General features: G+C 45.6%; 1 protein-coding gene and 1 long non-coding RNA gene across 2 annotated transcripts in view; one reads left to right on the top strand and one right to left on the bottom strand.

Annotated features, from left to right (window-relative positions):
* SORCS3 (sortilin related VPS10 domain containing receptor 3) overlaps nt 1–19,028 on the bottom strand; it is a 286,940-nt gene extending 267,912 nt beyond the window's left edge. The window contains exon 1 of the mRNA XM_064663258.1: nt 18,459–19,028. Within this exon, the coding sequence (XP_064519328.1) occupies nt 18,459–19,028 (570 nt within the window). The remainder of the gene's footprint in view (nt 1–18,458) is intronic.
* A 460-nt stretch (nt 19,029–19,488) lies between these two features.
* The window catches only part of LOC135418207 (uncharacterized), a 111,908-nt gene continuing 108,580 nt past the window's right edge, over nt 19,489–22,816 (top strand). The window contains exon 1 of the long non-coding RNA XR_010432337.1: nt 19,489–19,584. This is a non-coding gene — a long non-coding RNA (uncharacterized LOC135418207). The remainder of the gene's footprint in view (nt 19,585–22,816) is intronic.

Genomic DNA, 22,816 nt, shown 5'->3' with positions numbered 1-22,816 from the left:
TTAGATAACTTCTACTCAATTTGAAGGGAACAGTGGAAAAACAATTGCTCAAATTAAGAAAGATGGACTTTTATATTCATGCTACTTTTGCCCTTCATTTGTTGTGCCCACATCAGTAAATAAAACAGGTCAGGGCCCATTTTCTGCTCCAGAGACCACTTGACACTTGGTCTGCGTCTATTCAGCTAAACTTCCTTTCTCCCCAAGACGAGGTGCCAAAAGGAAGCATTCTTGGGCTACTCTATCCCCTAAACCAGGACTGAGTTTGGCTGAAAATGTTCATTGGCAAGGGACACAACCATGCTGGGGGACATCAATGGCCAAACCATCACACTCCCACATCAGGCCAAGCATTCAGGAGCAGTCAAAATCCAGGAACATCCTGGGTGTCATATGAAATGAAACAGGTAAGGCACATCCCTGCTGAGGTGAGCCCTTGGGTCCCACAGTCAGAATTTGCCGTCATTCACAGGGCCACAGCCACAAATTGAATGGAGCAGAGTCACTGGCTGGAAGTCAAACCTTTGACAGACCTGTACCAGTGGCAGAAAATCTAGTCCAGAGAGATTAAAGTTCTCTGCCCATCTTTCTTTGGCAATAACCTCCAAGAGGTGGATGAAGTGTACAAATCTGCTATTGACAGTAGGGAAGGTAACAGTAAGACAAGGGTGTTTTGTAAAAGCAGCAGCAGTCTAGGTCAGCCCTGTCCCTGGCTTTCCCACACACCTTTCCCTCTAACTGCAGTCTTTCCAGTACAAGAATCCTGTCTTTGCAAATAGACCTGGCTCTGGCAGAAAGAAATAATCTTTGATATATTTTCAGAGGGTGCTTTGATAACAAGAAAAGAGTTAAACAGTGGACTTATCACTTTCTTTCTATTACTTTAATTAAAAAAAAAAATTGTTCAGAAAAAAAAGGCAGGGGAAAAAAAACCCCAAAACAATACCCACACATCACTCTTCAGATAAAAACAATTTTGAAATCTGATGCTTATGTAGCTCCGTAGGCACAGTGGATATTAATAATTCAACAAAATATTATAGTCATTACTATATTTTGCAATATCACAACAGTGTGTTTTAGCAGAATTTCTCTCCAAATCTCATTGCAGCAGCCATTAATAAATAAAATGCAATTCACTGTATTAAATGTGTTGTTTAAAGGCTAAATATTTCATCAGAACTAATTCATTCTAAATAATCAGACTAGGACTCCCCTCCCAGCACCAGGAAAAATCTCAGTTCCACACACTTTCTACACTTAGAAATGAAATTATGTTTCAAAAAGCAAACCATAAATTGAATTCAACTCAAACACCTACACAGCAGGTCTTAGTCTACAACCCCATGCAGACAGATGGGATCACATTCAAACAGGCCACAGGTCTCACAACTTTGTTATGCTGCTTTTGCCACCCAGGAAAATTAAGATTGAAAAAATACAATAGAATGATTTGCATTTATTGCCTCCCTTGAACAGTGGCCCGTGCCTGACTCCCTGTGGGAAGGAAAAAGAAAAATCATGTGAGTCCAGACCTCAGCTGCCAAGAGCTGTAGGTAACAGTGCTTATCCAGCACTTTTCACCAGTCAGGCTCCAAGGGCTCTGTCAAGGAGACCAGTTTCCTCTCATAGGTGGGGGAACTGAGTCACACAGGGACACGGCTTGTCAGTGGTGAATGTAAAGGCTAACGGATGAGCTCCTACATATTTCTCCATTCTGCACAAATAATGCAAATGTCTGCTCTGTCCCATTGCCTCCGAAGGCGCTCAGGACTTCATTTCAGTTGCAGCTTTGTTTTGGCAAATGTTACCATTTTTTTCCCCCCTAAAGTTTTTCCTTAGATCTCAGGAAGGGTGATTTAGATCTTAAGTACAACTTGAGATCCTCCACTCTCAAACACACACATCCAACCTCCCAACCTACCCAGCCATAGACCGATGAGTTTCTAAGCCAGGATGAAGAGGGAACCTGACTTTAGTTTCTGTCAACTGGTATTATTAGCAAAAAATGTTACAACCCCCATATTAATAAATAAACAAATACCAAAACTAAGCAAACCCAAACAAATAAACAAACAAAAATCACACTTCACGGTTTGAAGTTTCCAGTTTAAAAACTTCTTCCACAAAAAAAGAAAGGAAAATAAGTAAAAAACCCCACTGCACGCAACCAAAAAACGTTCTCTAAAGTAACTGTTACTTTCCAGCCACCTCCAGAACAGCATGTAAACATCCACCCTGCTGACTGACAAACTGACGTCAGCAAGGTAATTCCTGTAATTAAAACAAAATAACATAACCTTACAAGCAGGCCCTGCATCAGACACTATAATCTCTGTTTTTACCCATGGAGCTCACTGCTTTCCTCCAAGAAAAGCACATAAACACTGCAACCTTTTTTTCCCTGACTTTATACCAAGACACAGCATAGCACATAAAATCAGAGGGAGTGGTATCTTCAAGCGTTACTTTTTACAGTATAATAGTAACTTAATAAGGCCAGCATATCTCTTAAATTGTGCTGAATCTGCTTTCATAACTATATAATAAATGTTTCAGCTTAACCTTTTAAAACCAAAATCTCAGCTTTTCCATATTTAAAAAAGAAATCCTTTAAACAAGTCCTTAAAAATTAGGGAGACGAGATTTTTATTTAGTTGGTTGCTTGTGGTAGTGTCTGTTGGGTTTTTTTAAATCAGAATGAAAGTCTGAATTTGGTCCAAATCAAAATCTGGGGAGACCCGCCAGGGTGGAGATAGGGGTTATGGATTAAGCCCAAACAATTTCCTTCTGTGAACTACCACACGCACACTCAAAAACACTGAGGTAAGCAGTAAGATATTTGCAGAGCTCTCTGTCCTACATATTCTTGATTCCAGAGAAGTGCTAGATATGCCAGATAGAGTTCAGTGCCAGATACAGCTGTGCTACTGGGCAATGTCAGACATGTGACATTGGGAATAGATGGACCTTTGGACTCATCCAACACATCTGACCTTATGTTTCTGGGAACATGTCCAAACCCCATTCAGCTCAATAGAAATGCAAAGAATTCACTGGCTTTGAGTCAGATGTTATATGACAGCAGACAGGAACAACTAGAAATATTCAACCTGTCAAGGAGAAGAGTTAATAGGAACTTGCTGTAATAAATACACCACCTTTACGGCACTGTTGGTGTGTGTTCGAAGCCATTCAGCCTCAAGTGCTAAGGAGCCTTAACTTCTGAGCCAAACCCCAGATTATTTCTCTAGGCTTTCACCAAGGCCCTGTAAAGCCCTGGCTGCCCCCCTCAGATGAGCCAGCAGGACCAGTGAAGGACCAGCATAGCATGGCTAGAGAGGTCCCTGCCAGCATGAACTTGGAAAGCTAATTCAGAGCTCAGGCGATGAACAAAGCAGCAACAGAATGCGCCACACCACAAGCCAGGATGGTGTCCACCAAGGCAGTAAAGAAGTCTCATTTTTGTTTGACACGCTGTTTGGACACTGTTCAGTGGAACTTTGCAAGTGAAGCCCTCATCATCATTCAAAGCTGCTCCTAAAGGACTATATTCCTGGATTGCTCAGCCCCTTCAAGAGACAGCCCTCTGCTTCACCACACAGCTTGTCGGCTTGTGACACTTGGTAATTTATCATAGTGTTAATGCTTTTCTGGTTGCTGTCTGTTATGAAACAAGGTTGAAGGCCAGCCTTGCAGATGGAAGAGGCTTTCAAATTCCATCCTGTCCAAGCCTGCCAGCCACCAGAGAAGGGGAAAGCATGTGGGTCTAATTCTCATTTTACTGACATTTCATCAGTGTATAAGCGCCAACTTTTAAGGTATTACTCTTGCCCTACTCAGCATCAGGAAGATGAAAAATATGCCCTTGAAATAAAACATGCTGCTCTGACAGAAGCCATTGCTTCATCAAGCTAAGGTTCTTATCAAGGAAAGATTTTATTGCAATACCAAGGATTTAAACCAAGCACAGCAGTTTCACTAAAGAGAGAGAGCAAAAGACAAACCTAAGTGTTCCAGTGACAAGTTATTCTAAGCAGAAGTGCAGGATCCAGAACATCATTTCCAGTCTGGCAATGGGTTCACTCACAGCACTTGGTCTGTCTGGCCAAGTCTGTGTACTATTTATCTACCCAGCCAAAAAAAAAATTAAAAATTGTCCCTCATAGCAGCTATTTCTACAACAAGCACAGAAGAGCCTGCAACCCCAGCTCAAGGCTACAGCATAGCATGATATTTAAAAGTCTAGTTTGCTATTTTATTACAAACTGCTTCTTCCTTCCAACTTCCATTCAGGAAGGTTCTTGTGACCTCTCAAAACAGCACCCCCTCAAAAGCAGTGAAGATATTTAGTAAAGTAATGAACTGAGAGACCACAATTGCCTGAAAGACTTTGAGAGACTTGACATGCACTAGGAATGGACACCCATCTTCTCCCAGATCCAGCACACTCTTTAGAATGCATTTTCATATTGAAGTTTTTATTAGAAATATTCCAGAAGAACAGAGACTTGGCAAGTCTAGCCCAGCAATTCTCACCCTGAAGTGTCCAAATCACTGGCAGACAGTGAACATCACTGTTTGCATCTCTAATGTCAGCAACACAAGCACATGCTAGTGCACTCCAGCAAATTTGCTCTTGAACAACTCAGTTTCCCACCAATGCAAGAAAGGGAGAAAGATACTTGCCCACACTGTGGCAATACCTCAGTCTTCCTCCCTTAAGTCACAGACTTAGTCATGTTCCCCACAATCGGGCAACTCATTTTCACTGTCCCAAGCACAGGACAATGGAGAAGAAAACACAAGACAAATGGGAAAAAAAAAGTAATAATCAAGGGCACAAAGCCAAGGAGATACAGAAAGACTCACACTAGCAAAACCAAGACTGCACACAGAAATATTCACGTTAGGGTCCTACCCACATTAGTATAAATCAAGATCCATGGAAACAACACCAGCATAAAATCACCACAAACCAGAGTGGGTTTTGGAACACGAACATCAGCTGAACAGTACCCCTTAAAAGGCTAATATGTCTTTACTGACATCCTTTTCCTTCAGTTAATGGCAGGACAGACCATTTAGCCAGTGGTCTAAAGCTTTAGACAGCAATTTATGCATCCCTCGTAGATGAGAGTGACCCATTCAACCTAAATAAGAAGGAGAAATGCCTCCTGACAGCACTTCTTTGCCCAGTCCTTGTCTAAGACAACTCCAAGTATCATTCAGTCATGCCATGTCTAACCTGAATTGACCATGTCCCAGACTCCCGGGAGTCAGACTCCCTGACTCCAAATAATCACTTTCCTCCCTTCTCTCCCAGTAGGCACAAAGCAGCACAGCATCAAAATACTGTTCAAGTTCTCAGTAGCTGTCCATGCCTTGCTCAGGGGACCTTTTCCTTTTTTCCTCCTCTGGCACTAATTCTATCTATGAGGTTCATTCTCTGTCCCCACCCTGGGCAGGAGCTGCCATAGCAGAAGGATGCACAAGGAAAATGCATCAGGACAAGTCAAGCACAAGTGTGCCTCTAGAGGGAGAGCATTTAAATAAAGAATGAACCTGAAAAAGCTACCAGCTTCCCTGTAGCCAGCACTGTCTGTCAGCACAAATTCACCACAAGGGACTGTCACACAGGAACAAAACATCTCCTGACCCCACATTCAGGAGGAAGAAAGTGACTGCTGTGCCACCCCAGAGACTGGCACAGGCTGGTGTCAAAAAGTCAGAAACAACAGAAAAGGCCACATCTTCCCTACCATAACCAACCATCCATGGTCTGTAGAAACAGATTGGCAAGGAATGCCCATACTGCCTCCTCTTCAAGGAGTTCAAATTCCATATATGCAGACCAAAACAAATGGCAGTGTTATGTCATTTGTATTATATACATCACCCTTTAAAGACAAAGATTTGTACAAGGTGCTGTACATACACCTGGGTCAGGGGGAAGCCTCTCTTGTTCCCAAATGTTACCTCAAAGCACAGATTTCTACTTATCTCTTAAAACCCTACAACTTCAAAGACATTTTCTGAGAAAAAAATGCTCTTAGCTCAGGACAGAAAAGGTTGCACAGACAGATCCCTACTAATTGCCATCTCTTTTCCACCTTGCTACCATTTCCTCACATTTCCAGATCAGTTAGATGTGCAGATGAGAGCAGAGCAGACGTTAACCAAGGCAGGACATGCTTTATGAGAGCTCCAAATCCAGCACACAAACAACCACATTTAACCTAAGGAACCAAGTGTGTAAGTGAGGACTGCCAAGATTCAACCATGACAGGCACAGAAAACCCTTCACTCTGACTCATATCACAGAGGCTGTTCGAGTCACTGCCACTGTCCAAAGGCCACTGCAAAGGAAAGAGAAGGAAGGGACCTGCAACACCATATAACAGCATCAGAGCACATCAGTTACAGCAGGAAGTTGTAGAGAGGGAACTGACAAAAAGCAGGCAGAATCAGACTACGGCCCCAAATCATCTTTGTTTACATTGTACTTACTCTTCTTCTAGTAAAATAGTTATATATCTAGTACTACAGTTATGAGGTCACATAACCTTATACACATGTAAAGGTAGGCACAGTACCTTTTACTTTTCTAAAACACTTTATTTTTTTAGTTTGGTTTGGTTTGAATTTTTAAGCACACAGTGATTCACATGAGACTTTAAAAGATGTAAAATAGTGCAGGAAGCTCCACTCTGTCCCATCACATCCTGCTCTCTGGTGCCCAAATGCAGCTCCTTTTGATAAACACAGATGCAGCAAGTTTTATTCTATTAAACCTGTTAGCTACCAAGGGCAATAAATGTTACAGACAACTCTTTCGGGTAAGAATGCGCAGCATTAAACAACGTGTTTCCTCATGAGCTGTGAAACAGTAACAACAGCACTGCACTCTTTCACACACACGTTGACACTCCCGTGTCCTCACATGTTCCATGGATCAGCTCTTGCCTCTCACCCTTGTCTCCTCTAGGATGAGCACATGAAGAAAACTCTGTGGCTAATTCTGGCCCCAGCCTGAGAACAGCCTCTATTAGTGAAAGTCAGTGACTTTCACTACTGTTAACCTTTGTCTTTGGGGAAGAAAAGAAGAATCTCCTTTTTTACAGAAGATGTAGCATTGCCCAACAATTCAATATTTTATTTTATCATCTAATATTTGATCTCACTCTGCAGAGTTAAACCTGTCTCTTTCCCCTTTCTATGTGTTGTCACTAAGACAGCTTCTCCTCAGTCCAGTTTATTGTGCTTACAGTAATATTACAGGAAGCACAAATAAATAAAAATAAATATTAATAATAATAAAAAAGGTCATCAGAACAAAACCTCAGTGCAACTCAGAAAGGCAGGCTTTGTTATTTGTAACCTGCGAGGAAGGAACAAGTAATGAAGATAATTAAGAGAAGAAGGGTAGAATTGAGACTGCAACAAAGGTGCTGTACAAGCAAACTGAGAATGATACACTACCAGCAATGTTGTCCTTTGATTAAAGGAATAGAGTTTCCAGGCAGGCTAGCAAAAACCAACATGAGCACTGTTAATTAAGAAAATTAAGAACTCCTCAGTGCTGATGCTGTAGTTGTGGTTTAGTTGCATTCAGAAAGAAACAGTTTCTGCTTTGGATCAACAGACCATGCTGTCTGTGACCTGCATTGGAGGGATAACTCTGGAATATGTTGACCAATCTGAGCTGAATTCAAGAGAGGATAAAAGGTCACAAAGGTGCAGAATTCCTCTAAGTTCAGCTGAGTGAAAAAGCAGGCCCCAAGATAAGATCTGGCCTGAACCATAAGCCACCCAGTGTCCACTTTCATAGCTAGCAGGACTCCAGATGATTGATGCATCAACCACAGCCAGTCCTCCAGCACACCTGTAATGCTCAGCCAAGTATGCCTTGTGCCACTTTTGACCCTTCCAAATGTGCAGCAGAATGAGGGATCATGACAGAGATGACAGAAAACACTGAAAGATAGAAGAGTCCTGGAAGGGCACGCAGTGAAGTGATCCCTAACTTCTGTTGCTTAACGAAATGACCAGGCATTTTACCCATTTCCTGATCCTTCAGAGAACAGACAGCTCTCACAGGCCAGATAACTGAGTGTTCAGTGTGGTTACTGGGGCAGGGCCTTAAAAACACTGAGAAATCATAATCTGGCAGGATGCCCTGACTAGATCTTTCTCTGCCATATTCCATATTCCACACTTTTCTGAAAGCTCTTCTGTTCAAGGCTCGGCTGCCCAGAAAGTCTGACCAATGATGGCTGAACATTCTTTATTACACCTCTGTAACACCTGATATAGACACTGTAGGGGGCTTTCTCCCAGTGTTGCTCCAGTCGTTGCCAAAGTTCACTTGAATAAAGATTCCCTTTTTTCTGAAATACCTATTCTTTCAAGTAGCATGGCTCTCACATCAGGTCACAATCTCACTGTCTCACAGGCAAGCTTTTTTTCAGGCCAGATGGCAAATACAGTTTTCAGAGACCCCCTGCCTGATATGTAGGTTTGCCTATCTGCCTGTCCCACCACGCACCATGAGCAAGGCTGCCCCTGCACGGGGTCACCATGGTCCTCTACATGCAGACTCACCACACTTGTGTCTTGTACCAGGCTTTTGGCCAAACAGAAGCAAAGCCCTGTTCCACTGCAAACACAGAGTTCCTGCCAGTTCAGATCGGACAGTGAGTCTGTCCAGAAGTGCCAGGCCCCAGCCCCAGACACTCATCTGCACCTCCATCCATGCTCCCACTTTAGTGTCAAGTGCTACCAACATTTTGCTGTTTGGGAACAAAGCTGGAAAGACACTGTGGGTGGCAGAAAAAGGACACTACCCTTCACATACTGCTCCAGCCCTCTACCTTGCAGAAGACCGACATGGGGAAACTTAGCCCAGGCTGCCTCCAAGAGGACAGGGGGAAGATCTATTTGCCCCATCTCACCCAGGAGTGCTTCACCTGCACCTGGTGTTGGGCAAAGACTTTTCCCTTTGGATTGTGAAGTGTAACGCAAAGGGTGGGGAAGCCACCTTAAAGATCCCAAAAACTTATAAGACCCTTGAACTCTGTATCCTACTACATTACCCCATGAAAGACTGTGCGAGCAGCCACATAAACTTACACGTGCCATCATCCTAAATTATTCCAACTCATTACAAACAATCCACATAATTCAGTCAGCTCCCACTCCCCTCATCAGACAGATGTGACTCCTCTTCTGTCTGTATTTCCAACGAAAGCCCAAATTTATGGCCCCCACAGTCTCATCACATTGATTCTCACCCAGCTCAAAAAGAGCTGCAATTTGAAATTGCTCAATCTGTGAAGCCAAGCAGGTAAAGAGATTAGAACTGCAGACAAAAATGCTCTTAGAACACCTCCAGACAGAACTTTGCTATGCTTTAACTCAATCAATCTGTTAATGATTTTAGCTGAGCATGTTCCACTTTTCTATTATAGAGAGCTCTGTTCTTTCCCCTCATAGCTCCTCTTCTCACCTAATTTTCCTTTCTTTCATGCAATCTCTTATAAAAACAAAAATATACACAGCATCTGAGCTACAGCAGATGAAGTAAAATAACTCCTTTTCATTAAGTAGCTGTATCAATACTGATCCACAGCACAACCTAGAGTAGATCCCTCCTTTCTTGGATGCCTCAGTTTCTCAAAAAAAAAAAAAGAAAAAAAGGCCTATACTACTGACCTTCCTTTTAACAACCTTTGACATACACAGCTGAAGTAGGCAGCAGAAGACCTTTATAAGTACAACCATGTCTGATATTCTGGAGGCATAAAATTGGCAGGATTTGGTGGTAAAGGAGAGGAAGCCTGGAACAGAGAAATATCCCCATACACACTGCCATCCATCCCGCTGCCTTGTGCAGATAGAATTCACTCTACAGCTGACAGGGGCAAGTAAGGCCTGCAGACAGGTCAGGTCTGCCAGCACCTCATGGTATTGATCACAGCGGGGGGGTATTTTTCAAACAGCCACAAACTGCAGGGAAAGGTTAACAACCACTTAGAGCTCCTACTCCCTCCTTCCTGCACCCATAAGGTCATAAAACACTTTTGGTAAGAGCTAAATAATCATGTTTTATACATTCTCTTCCATTCAACAGCTTTTGCAAATGTCCATCCATTTTAAGCCTCAGCAACAGCCCTTCATGTGAGTTAACTCTTCCTTGTAGATGGGGAAGCCTCAAGACATGGGACAACACACAATCTTATTAGACACAAAGGCAGGACCACAAATCATAAAAACAACCTGCATGCACAGCCTGCTCTCCTCTGACAGCTAAGGAAGCACATCTGAACTCAACCCATCCTTTTCTCTCTGCCTTGAAAGTCAGCAGGAGCTCTGTGCCAAGTCTTCATCTCCACAAACCACTTACTGGGGTCCTCTACCAAATCCCTATGAGGGGTTCAACCCATTTATTGAGCCTACCAGCAGCACCACTGAAGATGTACCAGCAGTGCCCACATGTTACAGACTGGTGGAATGCCTGAAGCAGTGCCAAAGCAGTTGCTTCAAGCATCCTGAGTTCTTTAGACCATCATTGACCTAAGTGATTCACTGTGGGTCAGTCCTAGTTTTTCCAAATCCCAGTCACCCATTTTAGTCCCAAAGACACCAGTAAGTGCAATCGCATTTCCCAGGAAACACTACTTTATCTCACAATGTAGTGGCTGGGAAGAATCCCAATCCCTTCTACTCCTTTCATAAGAAAGGAACAAGAAGAGAGGAACAGAAACGCTAAGATTTGTGCAACACCTTCGACTTGATCAAAACATTGCAGAGTTCCAAGTGGCAGGGTCCTGCATCCTCTGCGGATCAGGCACAGGGAGAGAGGTGATGAAGCACAGTACCCCTGCCCTCACCTGCCGCTCCCGGAGCTGCAGGAGAGGGAGCAGGTGGGCAGCGACCTGGGTCTGTCAGCAGCCACCCGGGGCTTTGCCCGGAGACTACGGGGCACGGCAGTGGAGGAGGTGGAGTGTGCACTCAGGATCCGGATTGCTGCTTCCCAATCATCCTCCCTTCATCCCTCTCCCACCCCACTAGCACCGCTGGCAGTTCCAGGGGGATTCTGGCCATTATACCGGCACATAACTCAGGTTTGAAGGGACGCAGCAGATGAGAGACCCCGGCGCTGGGACTCCCATCTTCACGACAAAGCCTGGCAGCGTCGAGGGACGGTACAAAGGGAGACAGCGTCAGCTGCACGGGCGGCAGAACGCTTTACCACGGCCGAGTGCCTGGTAGAACTATTTTCCTCTCTGGCGGAGGGAACCCCAGACAGCGGGAGTTTCAGGGAGTCAGTGACTACGAGCGGGTTTCCATATCAATATTTCAGCAGTCTCTGCCTTCCCAGTACGCAGTCCCAGGCTGCCGGTCCCCTCGCCCTCCGCAGCATTCCCTCCCTTTCGCAGATGCCCACGCTCCCTCTAGCGCCCGGCTCCGCTTCCCTCACACCGGCAACCCGCACCCTTCCCTCAGTCTGTGCCCTAGGGATCTACATCGCATTGGAGCTAATTAAAACTGATGCTATTTGGGGCACGCAGGCCCTGTAGTGCTCTGTAGAGCATTTTGCCTGGCTAGCGATTGTGTTCGCATGTCGGAATACGAAGGGAAAAAACACCGTGACAGCTTCAGTGTCAGGGCTCTGCCATTCGTTTCACTGGGAAAGCAATCAGTACTCCTTCAGCACTGAAGACGAGGAACAAAAGAGAGGTTTGGTCATTCAGCATGAATCATTTCTGATTTTTATTGCATGTTGGGACTCTGCTGGTGATGAGGCTGGAAATTGACCCTAAAATTTCCGTAGCAGATTATTTATCAAATATGTTTCATGCCCCATGCTCTGCAAACACTCAGCAAACTTTCTTCAGTTCCCTCAGTCTCACAACACCCTATAAAGGCGGGAAAGGAAATACTTCCATGCTTCTCTTTTTGCATGGAGGAGATACTAACAACAATGCTGCAGTTCTCCCTGGACATTAAAAGGAAGTTAGGGTTGGGGGATTTGTTTACCTTGGATTACTGCAGGGAGCGTAGGCAAGCCAAGAAACTTGAATGCAAATGTGTGACTGCAGCAAAGCAGATCCCAGCCAAAGCAGATCCCAACTTGACCAGATCCCAGAGAAATCCAAGCCTTAACTCCACAAGTTTCTTGCAATTGTCCTCAAACCAGCCCCAACCATGAACTCAGGCTTGGCCTTCAATTCTGAAATGAACCTGGATTTATAAGAGAGTACTAACTCAAGTAAGTATGTACTGCTCTTCTCCATTCTACCTACAGACATCCAGGGAGCTTAAGGAGTAGATGCTACGGTATGACTTAAATAAATTCTTAGCTGTTTACAAAACTAGTTTCCAGTATCCTTTAGTACATTTAACATTAAAGATCTTGGCCCTTAACCAGTGCTTTGTCCATGAGGCAACACTGCTTTCCTGTGTTTTTCTAAATTTTACTTACAAATACAGCTATAAATTTGGAAACTGTATGAAGTTTCATCTTCATACAGTCTTACCTTTAAGAAAACATTTGTTTCATCTCACCTCCCTCTGGAGAAAAATCTCTTCTGCCTAACATCAGTTATCTGCTCAAACCCATTTTCAAAATACTTCATCATCTAATTGGATGAAAGTTTTCCATTAAAAAAATAATTAAAGAATCATGTAGCTGTTTCTGTTTGCATTTAAACCACTGTGAAAGCTTAGCCACAAGTCCTAGGCCTATCCCTAATCGTGAAAAAGTCCGAATACAAAGGTCTGAAGAGAAACTGCTGACAGGCACTTGGGACAGGAGCAGTTCTGTTACTGAGTTTAGAACTACAAGAACATCAACAGCTTGATGTGTCCGGCAGGGTAATGGCCTAGGGAATTTGCCACCTTCATGGGATCCACAAGCAATATCCAGGCCTGTCCACTGGACATCCAACTGACTTTGCAATGAAACCAGTCTGGAGAGAAATAACACAAAAAATATTTTGCAGACACCTTCTTCCTGCTCTACTGACTCAACAGAACCACAAAAGCAGTTGCCATGATGGAGTTTATTTTTTAATTTCAATTTTCTATTTGAATATTAATTAAAAATGGATTGGCAACATTCTGGAGAAGGACTTTAGTGGCAAAGTTCATTACTACTGGTAGAAGAAAAGTGGAAATGCATTAAGACATTTTGTCAGAGCTGGCCTACCTTCAGTGGCAATGAGACTGTAACCTGGTCAAAAGCTGCTTTTGAGAAAGAAAGTCTAGAACAGCAATTCAAATATCTACCAAATGCAGTGCATTTAATATGATTGCTCTTTCACCATTTTGCACTCTAGGAGTAAACATTTTAGACTGAAATCCAACTGGGCTTTTGGAACAGTTACCCATGGCTAACAACTAAATGCAGCATTGCCTGACTAAAGATTCCCCTTCCTCATTTCCAAGCATAGCAGTCTATTTGGAATTGCAAATATTGTCCATCTCGTTCTGCCCATCACACACTGCATTGCTAGCCATCTTAATGAAAAACTACCTGGCACACAGCGAGCCCATCAGCCTCCCTAGCTTGTAATTCGCCATGGAAGTGAGTAATGTCTCAGCATCAAACCACCAGTACATTAGCAGATCACACCAGAACACTGCCAACACCATTCAGAGGAATCATTCCCGGAAGATACAGGCTTCACTGCAAGAACTTGTACAACCTGCTTGTCACTGTCAGCCCTCAGAGCTTGCACAGGGGAAAGAAACAGGATCAGGGGCAGCAGGAGGAAAAGAAAACCCATTCAGAGGAAGGTTGTTCCAATCAGGTCATCTTTACATGAGTCTTGAAAATCTCTGAAGACTTTCTGGTGCCTTGCTGTACCATTTTTATTGAGAAAAAACTCTTTCTAATATTCAGGCTGACACATGTTTTGGCTGTTACGACATACTAATTCCTCTTCAACCCATAAGATAAGCTGCATCTTCTTTCTAACTCTACTTCAGATGACTACAGGCTACTACAGTACTATCAGCCCCCTCCTTACCATCTTGTCCTAAAGACATCTCATATTCCTAGTCTTGGAGTGAATCTTAAAACCATATTAACTATAGGGAGGACAGTCATAGGTCCTCTGGACAAAACAGTGCAGCATGGCTGTCAAGATAAAACAAGGCTCCAGTCCAGTGTCCCACTAGCTCTTATCCTGCCTTCTCCGATTTTTAGAGTCTGGATCATACTGTAAACATCTATGCAATTGCATGGTGTACACAAGTAGCAGCTACATCATTTCAGCACACCAGACTTCTCCGGGTTTATCTTCTGCACTGCTGTACTGCAGTGAGATGAAAAAGGAACTGTACATTTTTCCTATAGTATATAGAAAAAGTCCAATGCCTAGGATCATATAGGAACTTGGCCTGGCTGCAGCAACCTGCAATACACACATGCTTTAAACAAATGCCCTCTTGTGCTCTTACTGGGGCATTATAGTGTATTTCTCATCTTTATGGCAGAATTTTGCCTCTAGTTACTAGAAAGGTAAAGGCACATACACATGGGCTGCCTAAATCACATAATGACTATTAGCTGCTGCCTCTTCTTAGATAGTGGATTGAAAATATCTTCTAGAGAAAGCTAGAAATGTGCATATTTGCTTCTTATATTGAAAAAAAATCACCCACAACACCACAGAATTTGCGGTAGTTCCATCATGAAAAAAGCATAGACAGAATTAAGTACTTCCAATAAACAGCTACATTAATCAGAGGGACAACTCTGAAACCCAATGACAACAGTTCCCATTTACCATTCCACTAGTGATCATATCAGGAGAGCAATCCTAGTGAGTGTGTTTTATTCACTGTCGTTTGTTGAAATCCCTTGAAAAACTTACTGTCAAGAAACAAGATAGTGAGATTTAAAACTGTAAGAGCATTAAAGGTGCTGCTACCCTTTTTTTTTTTTTTTTAGGTACTTATCCTAGAAATCAGGGAGAGAGGACAGGAGAAAAGATATTCTGAGGAATCAAATCATCATCACAGGAAGGTTGGAGAGTATCTGGTGAGCAGAACAAGTAAAAATATCATGCAATAACATAAATACCCAGAGAGGGAAAACAAGTATAGAGGATACAACGCTCACCGAATGGCACATGTGTACACAGTGTATGTGTTCAGAGAGGAATGGCTTTGAAAAAAGAATGACTTGCAGATCTTCTGGGAATAATAGTAGTTTTCACTAAAAATTCTCCTTCCTTCAGAAAGGCCTTGGCAAGAAAACAATTTATCTGACCTCTACAAGGTTCCCCAAGAGCTTCAGTGACCTTGTTCAATAAATGCTTCTATTAGGGCAGATTGATACTTGAAGCCCAAACAGAAGTCTCCTTTTTCTCGTATCAGACCCACTGAATTAAGCCAAATTCCCTTCACCAGAACACAGAGAACACAAACCTCATTTCTACACAGAATAGTATTTTTGCATTTTCCTAACAATTTTTACTTAAAGATCCTCAGGTATTGTACAAAGCAGAAATAAATTCTGCTCCACACCACCACTTTGTGGTAGCTAAGTAGTACTATCCTCATTTAACATGGAAGAGGAGATCCAGAGAGGTTAATTGTCTTTCCTAAGGTCACGGAAAAAGCCTCTGGGCAGGACAAAGCAGAGAACCCCAATTCCCTGATCTCACCAGCCTTCTGTCTCTATCATAATCCTAATCTCACTATCTACAAATGGAGAAAACAAAAGTTTGTTGCCTGGAAGGGATTATTTTTTAATAAGTTAAATTGAGATTTGAGGGACGTGCAAGGAAAGTGGGGTAAGAGATGGAGGCAGAGTTGCTCTTAAAATAAAAATAAAGAAAAAAAAAAAAAAACAAGAGATTTTAACATTCTACGTAACAGGACATCCAGGAGCTACAAAGATGTCCATTTTGTGGAGTGTCTGTAGATCTATACTTCCCAGTAAAACCCCAGTTTTTTATTACTATGCCCTCATCATTGCAAATCCATTCAGTGTTTAGGAACATCCCACCACTAATGTCCTGATTTGAAATACACTGTTTCTTTGCATGAAATTTGATTGATCGTGTTTTTAATAAAACATAAGTGACAAAAGCTTAGGTTTTGAAGTCTGTTCAAGTAACAGGGAATTGGTAAAAGCAAGCCGTATGCCTCTTTATGGCTTTGGTAGCCTGAATACACTGGCATACACTAGGTCAGCTGGCATAATCAAGACACGAGTTAGTATCTTTTACCCTTTTCAATACACCTTTCTGCTGCTTTGTATCTCTTATGACCTAAGAAAATACATGCTTTGTGTTGAGGGACTGGTAACCAATGTGGCTGGCAAAAGAAGCCACACTGTTTGCCCGGGTGACCTTGCGCAAATTGCTTGATGTTCCTGTGCCACAGACACCCCAACAACAGAATTAGGTTAAAAACTGAACTGCAGCAGAAAAACAGGCATTGGATTCAGCCTTATCTGTTAATAAATGAAAGGACCCAGGTTCAAGCATTTAACTTTCCCTCTACACTGTTTAAAAAAAAAAATCCAATTAGTCTCTAAATGCAGTATGTTCTCTCCAAAAGACAGAAGAGAAAGTCTCAGAATGCTAAACCTTATATTAGAAAAAACACAAAACAATAACACTGGTATTTATTAACATGTCTGCTTCTCCTTCCTACAAATACCACATTGTCAATAAACACCCATCTCTTTGCTTTTGCTTGTGCTTTTGAGTTGGAAGCTTTCAATGCACGGTATCCTGAGGTGCAAAGTCCTAATGGAAAGTCATGAACAATGGAAACATTTTCCTTCATTACCCTTCTCAGTCACCTGAAGTTAAAGAATAAGGAAACTAGTTATTCAAATGGCATATTTCTGTAAAAAAAAAAAAGGAAGGAGGGAGAATTTTGTGAAAATCACTTTCTGACTTGCATTTTAGAAAAAATAATCTTTCTTTCCCCTGCAAATACTTACAGAATGAGTTTTCTCTGCTACTTCAAGCAGAAATACTCAAAACTACTGGAAATTCATGCTGGGAAGGCATGGGGGAGGCATTTTATCTTCTATTGCTCAACACCCCTCAATTCAGCACCAAAATGAAACAAAAGAGAGGGCATATAGGTTGTTTTCTTCATTACATGCCATGTTACATTAAAAATAAATAATCCTAGAGACAAGTGTAGTGCTGAAATATACCATGCAGCTGTTTTCTCTTGAATGTTTGCTTTCATCTTTAATGAGAGTGGAATTCATGTCTGGCAAACACAATTGCCTTTAAAAATTGGTTAAATCAAAGTAACATCTACATTGCTGTCAGAATTATTGCCTAAGTAATAATAGAGAAAAAAACCTTCCAGTCAAAAAAATAAAGAGGTGGTAGAATCGAACATTAGAACCTATAGCTGATGCACAGATAGGGAGACAGATAGATAAGGAGGTAGACAATTTGCTTTTTCATGACTAGCAAGTTTCATGAAGTATGTATCTGAAAACCCAGCCAATCTCTTTTATGCTGTTAATTGCTTTATACCCATTTCCAATAGTGGCAAAGCAATAAAAGAGGCATTTTCAAGGCAGTGACAAGCTATAATAATCAGAATAATAGGAATATTGTCACCAGACATAAAGGTTTCTCAGAGTCCTTTAAATTATGTACGTTCCCAGACTACATCAGAGTGAAAATGGTATTTCTGATACCAAGTCAAAAGAAACTTGAAGTTTTGTCCACAGCCATCTGCCGGGCGTTGCAAAGAGGGTGGGAGGGAGGACCCTGTACTATCATGGCACAATAGCGTGTGGGCTTTTGGGACATGCCCCTTACACACACATACAATCCCACAGGCTTTCAGGGACACCCCAGTGACTCATTATTATTCACTTGAGGAAAAAGGCGTGATATGCCACGGATTTTTTGTAAACTTTTTGCTGTGCTTGCACTACCTGCCTCTTCTCAAAGCCCTTGACTTGGTGTGGGGCTTTCCACCCCTCAATGAATTAATGGGATCTCTCGTCTCCAGCACGCACAGCGGGGTGCTTTTCCACTACATCTGTAGTCATTCATCCCAGGCACAGAGGCACAGAAGCGTGCCGAGGTGTATATTACATATAGGGAGACAGAGAAAGGGTGCCCAGCGGTGCAGCACTCGGGACAGGCTGGAGCGGGGCGCCGCGGATCCTCCCTACGTAGAGGAGAGGGATGGGGCGCTCCCGCCCCGCTAGTCGGGAATCGCAGTTCTGCCTGCGGGGGCGGGGGCGGAACGGTGTTCCCATTCGCCTTCGCCTTTCCCCAGGAAAACTTTTCTCTTTTCCTGGGGCCACCGCCCCGTGTCCCACTCCCGCTGGCCATAAGGGCGCCGTGGCCGCCCAGCGCCCTTCTACGCACCGCACCCCTGGCTCCAGAGGTGGGTTCGGCTCCCTCCCCGCCAAGCCCCACCGGGTCGGGTCTGTCTGTGGTACTCACGCTGCTGTTGTGCCCGGACCAGTGCACCATGGCTTGGTTGTGCGCCGCATCCCCGGTGAGCGCGAAGGTGGTGCTGCTCAGCCTCGGCTCCTCGGCCCCTCGCAGCCGCGCCGCTCTCGCGTCCTCCGGGGGCCCGCGGGGCTGAGCGCGGCCGCCGCGCTGCCCCTCGGCCGCGGGCACCCCCCGGCGCCCCTCGCTGCTCCGGCGGGGCCGCGGCGCCGCCGGGCCCCGGCCCCCGGGCGCGCCGCCTCCCGCCCCCGCCGCGCCGAGCGCCGCTCCCCGCGGCCCCGCACGGCCCCCCGGCTCCGCGCCCGGCACCGGCTCCGCGGCCGCCGCCGCCCCGGCCGAGCCCCGCGCTCCGCCGCCCGGCCAGCTCCGTAATCCCCGCGGCGGCGGCTGTCGCTGCTCCTGCCTAAGGCGAGACAAGGAGGTCGGCCAGGAGGGCGATGGAGATGAGCAGGATCTGCAAGTTATTTCGGCGCCAGTGCAACACCAAGAGAGGAGTAAAAACCATGTCCAGGCGAGAAAAATGGTGTGGCAGGTCGGGAAGCAGTTGGTCCCCTTCTCCATGCCTTTGCGGAGCGAGTCGGGGGGCTTGCAGAGGGAGGGGGGACGAGGAGCTGCGTTTAGGGCGCTTTTTTTTTTTCTTAGGAAGAAGGGGGACGGATGCTAATTATAATATTTATTATTTGTAAAAGGCTCCTCTTTCTCTCGCTCTTCTTCTTTCTCTTCTTCTTCCCCTTTCTCTTCCCCTTTTCTCAGCCTCTGAGACGATGACCAGGAAAAAAAAAAAAAAAAGAAAAAAAAGGAAAGAAGGAAAAATAGGAAAAAAAACTCTCCCCGGTAGTTGGATTCTGTTCCTTACTGTTGCTAGATTTTTTTTTTTTTTTCAAAAGTGCTTTTCAGTGAAACTGTTCACGTTCAAGGATTTGATCAAGTGAGAGGGTACCACCACACGGGGGGAGGAGCCCCGAGCCTTGCCAAGCCGCCGCCGCCGCTGAAATACACCGCCGAGTCACCCGCCGCGCCACGCCGCCGGGGGCCGGGAGCGGGGCCGGGGGCGGGAGCGGGACATCGCGCCGCACCGAATCAGCTGGAGCATCACCCAGCCTTTTCTCCTGATTTGGTATGTGTGCTCCTGCCCGAGACAAAGCAGCCGTCATTCCCCGTTTCTGCTGATGTATGTGTACATACACTCGTGTTTACAGCAGTGTAGGTACCCCTCTCCCTGTGTGTGTGCGTGCATGTGTACGCGCAAAGGCTGGATGTGGGTAAGGGGCATAAGGGAGCGCAGCTGGGATGAGTGGCTCTTGGGTGTCTCCCCTGTGTAACGGCGTGCCCGCGGACTCGGCTATCCAGCAGCACCCCTCCAGAGGCGGCTCCGTGCTTGTGGATGTGCCCGTCCCAAGTGGAGATTCGCGACCGTGGGAACTCGCGCGTGTGCGTGAGAATCCCAGCAACCCTGCCACCGTCCTGGAAGGGAGACTAGCAGGATTTATGGGGGGGGGGGGCAATAACGAAGAAAGGGCAGTATCTGCAGGCAGCTCACTGCAGCAGCATCTCGGGACTGTGTCGGGAGAAGGAGCGAGGGAGATGTATTTAAGTCATGGCAGTGCAGCGCTCCCGCTCCCGTCGCACGTCTGCATTTCCTCCGGCCAGAACACCTGTTTTCTGCTGGCAGAGCTCAAGAAGCCTTTGCAGCTTCAGCCCCCAGACAAGGTGTGAGTAATGGCAGGGTGCGAAGGGGAGAGGGAGGCTGTCGCCTCCTGCGGCTGCGGGGTCTCCCCCGTCCCCCGGGGGTCACCCTTGTCCTCGCCATCCGTGCAAGTGCCACGTCCCTCCGGACCGATTCACTGCAGCAACACGTCGGCACTTTCTCTTCGAATCAAACCCATGGTCGACCTTCCTCCCTTTGAAAAGTGTCGATAATTAGCGATTTTTTTAATCCTCCCACCCTCCCACTTCCCACATCAGCCATTCTTTGCCGTCCAAGAGACGGATCAACCAACTACGCGGCTCTCCCCGCGGTCTCCCCCTCCCCACCGCCAGACCCGGAGCGGGGGCGGCTCAACAGTTTCTCCCGCCTATCGCGGGTCTCCCAGCCCGTCAGGGAGCGGAGAGAGCGGGGGACAGAGGCAGGACCGGAGGTAGCATTGCCCGCACTGGGTAGCGGGGGGGTTTCTGGCCAGCTGCTGCCCGGCGCTTGGTCACCGCCCGCTGCAGAACGCACGACTCGGGATAGGGGGGTCCGTGCAGCCCGGCTGCCGCTGGGAGAGCGACGAGAGAGCTGGAGTAGGGAAGAGGGGCTGCACCCACCGCTGTCTGTTGCAAACGGGGGGAGCTGTCGCTAAATGGCTGTCCTGCAGGAACGGGAAGAGGGGCTGGAGTGTCAGAGCTGACAGCTTCGGGAAGGCGGCGGAGGACTGAGCGAGCCTGTGTGCGGCGAGACCCCTACCCACAGGAACGATCCCTCCTTTAGCCACAAATCCCGACGCAGAGAGCAAAAGCTGGAGGTGGGGGCAGGGGAAGCAAATCACCCACTCCCAACCCAGCGGATGGTATTCCTGGCTTGGAATCGGCTCCCTTTTGTACTACGCTGCCAAAATGTTTAGATGACATTTCATTTGTGTGGGTGCAGTGACGTGGGCCTCAGCCAAAGCTGATCCATAAAATGTCGGGGGAGGGGGATTGTACAAGTTGCATACGCTCATGGCAGGTGCTGCCCTGCCCGCACAGGGACAACTCAGCCCCGAGGCTGCATTCTCCCACTGCTTGTAAGTGAACAAATGGTGTCAGGAACAGGAAGGACCCCACTGTCTCCCTAATTCGAGTGCTGCAAGAACAGAGTCCCCAGGCATGTGGCATTAGCGACACACATGCCACCCCTGGGCCTTGCCATTGCTGTGCACTGTGAAGGGAGGCACTGTCAACCTGATGACACTCTCTAACAGTGAGGCTCCAGCTGTGACAGACAGAACTTGTCCTTACATTATTCTCCAGTCCCTCTGGACTCACCAGCTGCTCACTGCTGCTCCTGAAGACCTCTGCACATCCAGAACCCGTCACCACAGAGTAACAGCTATGGTGGTACTAGCAATAGCCACTGCTTAGCCAGTCCCCTGCTATGCAGTTCACCCAGTCCCATTTATCTTCTCAGCCTAGCTGGACACCACTTAAGACATAGTCCTTGTTCACATCCTGAACAGTCACTCATTTGTACAACATCATCCTTGACTTCATGGTCAAAGTCCACCCACACCGAGATAGGACTCGCAGACACAAGTCATTTCCCAAATCCTGCCAGCACAAGGCATTTCTTTGTGTCCACCACATCACTCCTTGTCACCACAAGAGACAGCTGTGCTGGACATGACACAGAATGTGATAGGCTTCACGCACAGGTGTGTTCACCAGCACTTCATTTAGGGCAGTACTTTGGCCATCCTGATAGCAGGTTTTTTCTACCCTGCAGACTGAAGAGCCATTGCTTGTAACTAAAATCACCCTCTGTGAATATCATCCTTACCTACCACATTCAGGGACAATCCCAAACATTCAGTTCAGACTATGTCAGCAAGATTACCCCAGGCCCTAATTTTTCAGGCAGACACCCACAGGAAGCTGTGGTGTTTCTAAAGCAAGTCCTAAAAAGCCTTCATCAGTTCCTGCTTATTACTGTAAATAATAGGATGCACGGCTGAGTCTCACTGATGATGTGGGACTGTCTACTAAAATCTCCCCATTCCACATCTCCCACTCCTTAGCAGAGGCCTCAGTGCTAAGGAGAGCAGCAGCAGTTCTAACAGCTTTCCTTCTCTAGAAAACAAAGGTAATGTGAGCAATACCCCCATCTCCTGCACGATTTGCGAACTGCGTGCTCATCACCAGCACACAGACAAGGGGCTTTTCCAGTTTTTACCATCCCTGTTGCAAGAATATCAGATTTGCTTCAAAACCCGGTCTCTTGCATGACAGGGTGACAGTAAGGATGTCATCTGACAACCCTAGATTTGCACATCCAAGAATAGAAATGGAATAGTTCAACACAGTATCCATTACAGGCTGTTTTAATCCCTGGTCTAATCCATTACGATCTGCTTTAATCCCCACCCAGATGCAAACACCCATTCAAAGAAGCAGGGGTTGGTGTTATATTCTGTTGGACCATGTTGATTTTTTAATTGATGTAAGACAACCATATGCCATAACACCAGGCAATGCAGAGGATTTCTTAAGTAAACATTCTGGAAGGCAAATTGTGGCACAAATATAAAGCAGCAGAACATGCCTGTAACCAGGGGGAAGCTGGGTTCAGTTAAGGAGAGAAAAGCAATTGGGGTAATTATGTTTGTTTGGAG

The sequence above is a fragment of the Pseudopipra pipra genome, chromosome 8, assembly GCF_036250125.1.
Source record: "Pseudopipra pipra isolate bDixPip1 chromosome 8, bDixPip1.hap1, whole genome shotgun sequence".
Classification (NCBI taxonomy): domain Eukaryota; kingdom Metazoa; phylum Chordata; class Aves; order Passeriformes; family Pipridae; genus Pseudopipra; species Pseudopipra pipra.
The sequence above is the reverse complement of the archived record's forward strand: the minus strand, read 5'-3'. Positions and strand labels throughout refer to the sequence as shown.